Raw genomic sequence first — 3,135 nt, 5'->3', positions numbered from 1 at the left:
GCCTTAATTTAAAAAATAATAATTTAATGATTTTTAATGACCCGTGGAAACCCTGTTTGAGGATCCACCCGGGATTAAATATCATCCTCTATGCCTTTAAAAGAGATTCACGATGGCGGTTTCGAAGCCCCGTGGACAAATTTGACACATTTGGCCAAAATTCGACACCATGCTCGACACTAATTAAACGGTTCAGAATGGCGGCATCTGCGAGAGCTTTCCTCGCGAAGCATTATGAGATTTTCTCTCACAGTGGCCTGCTGTCACTACCCGACGGCGGCGACTAATACAGATGGTGCAGGCACCGCACAGTGGAGGCGGAGTTACGTGACCAATAGAGCAAAAAGCAGTGATCATCTGCCCAAACGGTAAGTTGAACTGATTTCAATATAAAGTCCACTATATAGTCCCCGCTCTATATATATATTGAGGGATTTAGGGGGTTGAAGGGATGTTCGGGCGCAGTTAGCTTTGAGCTAACTTTAAAACAGAGCATGCATGAGGAGAAATGCTCTCGCACACGCATTTTTAAAAATAAGATAGGGCGGAATTTTTTTAAAAATTTACGAAAATCCTCCACAATAACTTTAAGCTACAAGTTTAACTCTTCTCCCAGCCAGTAGGTGGCGCACCCATGCTCACATTCTCTCCTTTTTGCCAGCTGGTTGCCAGGTCCGCTGATGCTAATGCTAATCAAACCGAATCTTTAACTTACATGTCCAGAAGGAAAGCAGTAACCTCCTCGATCCTTCTGAGCTCCTTTCCCTCTTAAGTCAGCATCGATGCTCTAAAGCTTGAACAATATTTATCTTTAATAAACTTCTATTTGTTTGTTTTTTTTGGTCCTGATTCTGAGAGATGTTGCCATTTATCTATTCAATTGTGTCATGTTATCATTATTCTATCATGAAGCTTAAAGATCTGGCAACGCCTGAGCTCCAGGTCGTGAGACTTTAACTTTAACTGTTCCTATTGGTGAAAAATCCCTCCATGTCCACACAAAATAATATATATAATTTGGACCTGTCTAAATTGATAAAATAATTATTTATACACCGCATTTTTTTTCCAGTAAAACTTTCCTTCGGCATGACCTTAGATTTTCTTTCAATGGATTATTTTTTTCATCAATTGTATTGATGAAAAAGTTGAAGGTATGGCCTTTAATATAGAGTCATACACCTGAAATAGCAAAACAAAATAAAAAACAAATAAAAAAAAGTAAAAAATAAGTCAACTAATGTAAAACCTGTTTAATCCTTGAAGGGAAAAGGAAAACGTTTCCCTCTAAAACATTAAACACCAATCAAATAGTTAATATAAAAACTAATTAAAGGCCGCTTCCTCTCTCTAGTCATTTGTTTTTTTTCTAATGAACTGAACCAGGATCAATTTGAACCATCAGTTTGAGCTCAGAGCTGTGAAACCCGACGGACCAGAGCAGAACCAGGAGCCGCCCCGTTCTTTAACAGTAAAGGGAATCCTCATATTGGCCGTGTTGTTAAAGCTGCTGCAGAGAAAAACTCATCAATTATTTATTGCATCTGAAAACAGGAAGCGCAGCTGTCTTTTTAAATGAGCAACAAAACAGTCAGACCAGCAGGGTGGGTCCTGCTGGTTCCCAGTTTGACCTCTGGAAACACAAACAGATCTATTTAGACCCAAAACACAGAACAGTGCTGTGCTTTTTACAGTGTAGTGTGTGCTTTCTGTGTGTGTGCGTCAGCCAATGGTGTGAGGGCTTCGCTATGATGTCATCGGTTTCCCTTCATTGTTCCTTAACATTCCAGGCTCAAGGACAGGAAGTAGGAAACAAACATCCTGCAGACATGGAACTGCAGCAGCCGTTTGGACCCTCAGGCCTCCTGGACCAGAACCTGAACCATGTCTGGAATCAGACATGACATCGTTCCAGGTTCCAACAGATCTCTCTACCCCCTACTTAATCCTAAGTAAAACCAAAATCTGTTCTCCCTGCTTCCTGACCCAGTTCTACATTCAGCAGGGGGCGCTGCTGGGCCCTGTGGGAACTGACTCCTACCTGCCAGCGCCTTGATGCGGGAGCGCTCAAAGAGCCTCGCCGAGCTGTTCTCGTTGTCCCATTCGTCGTCCCAGCGGTTGTTCACAGTGTCGCTGCTGCTGTACTGCCCGTGCAGCTCCATCGGGTCGAACTCGGCCGCCATCGTCGTCATCATGACTGGTCAGCTCACACACGCCTCCACGTCAGCAGGAACACATTCACACGGGCGGCTTTCAGGGCCACCGACACCTGAGGGGCAGAAGGCTTGGTCAGAAAGCCGCGTAGAAGAACAAAACATTTCAGAGATGTTCTCTGGGCAAATCTATCAGAGAATCAAAAATAACATTCTGCTGTTTCGGTCTGTTTAAGACCCTCTAAGGAATGGTGGCCCCCAGGGGCCCCTTTAACTGAGGTATATACCCTTTCTCTGCTGCTGCTGTTAACCAACAGCTCCACCTAGTGGACAAAACCAGAGCAACCTCCTCAGGCAGCCAGACTTCAACATTCGCTTTTTCATCAACAATCCCTGGATATTATTTCATTATTGATCACCTAATCAGGATCTTTGTCTCTGGTTCTAGTAGGAATCACTCTAGAACTGTTCTGCAGGTCAACAATCCATAAAACATTAAAGGTTAAAACAAGCAGAATCCGGCAGATTTTTCCCAGCTTCTGTCTGTAGTTCAGATCATGAACTGGACTCAGACTGAACCAGATCTTTTCTGAACAGCTTCTTAGTCCTGAACAGGGTTCTTAAAGTGGGGGTCAGAACCCCCAGCAAGACACCCAGTTGCAAGATGTTCTTTTTACAAGCACTGTGACGTGATCCTCAAGGTATATGGAGCGCCATGTCATGAAATGTTATATATACAATGTGGGGCTGCAAGTAACGATTATTTTGCCCATTGATTAATCTGTTGATTATTTTTTTGATTAATCAATTAATAATCAGATAGCCAAAGGTTCCTTAAAGTCAACTATGAGTTTGCAAAATTAAACTAGTTGAAACTAAAACTTTTCCACTTGAGGATAGAACATATTGACAGACCAATAAGATTTTTATCTAAAATGCAAAATGTTTACTTTTTTTTTTTTTTACACAATTATTTTTGGTA

General features: G+C 42.1%; 1 protein-coding gene across 1 annotated transcript in view; it reads right to left on the bottom strand.

The window, feature by feature from the left end:
- The window catches only part of sptbn1 (spectrin beta, non-erythrocytic 1), a 56,084-nt gene that overhangs the window by 42,718 nt on the left and 10,231 nt on the right, over positions 1-3,135 (bottom strand). Inside the window, exon 2 of the mRNA XM_015371431.1 lies at positions 2,042-2,269. Within this exon, the coding sequence (XP_015226917.1) occupies positions 2,042-2,195 (154 nt within the window). The 5' untranslated portion in view covers positions 2,196-2,269. The remainder of the gene's footprint in view (positions 1-2,041; positions 2,270-3,135) is intronic.

The sequence above is a fragment of the Cyprinodon variegatus genome, unplaced genomic scaffold (assembly GCF_000732505.1).
Source record: "Cyprinodon variegatus isolate N-32 unplaced genomic scaffold, C_variegatus-1.0 Scaffold58, whole genome shotgun sequence".
Taxonomy (NCBI): Eukaryota; Metazoa; Chordata; class Actinopteri; order Cyprinodontiformes; family Cyprinodontidae; genus Cyprinodon; species Cyprinodon variegatus.
This window is presented reverse-complemented; position numbering and strand designations above follow the sequence as displayed.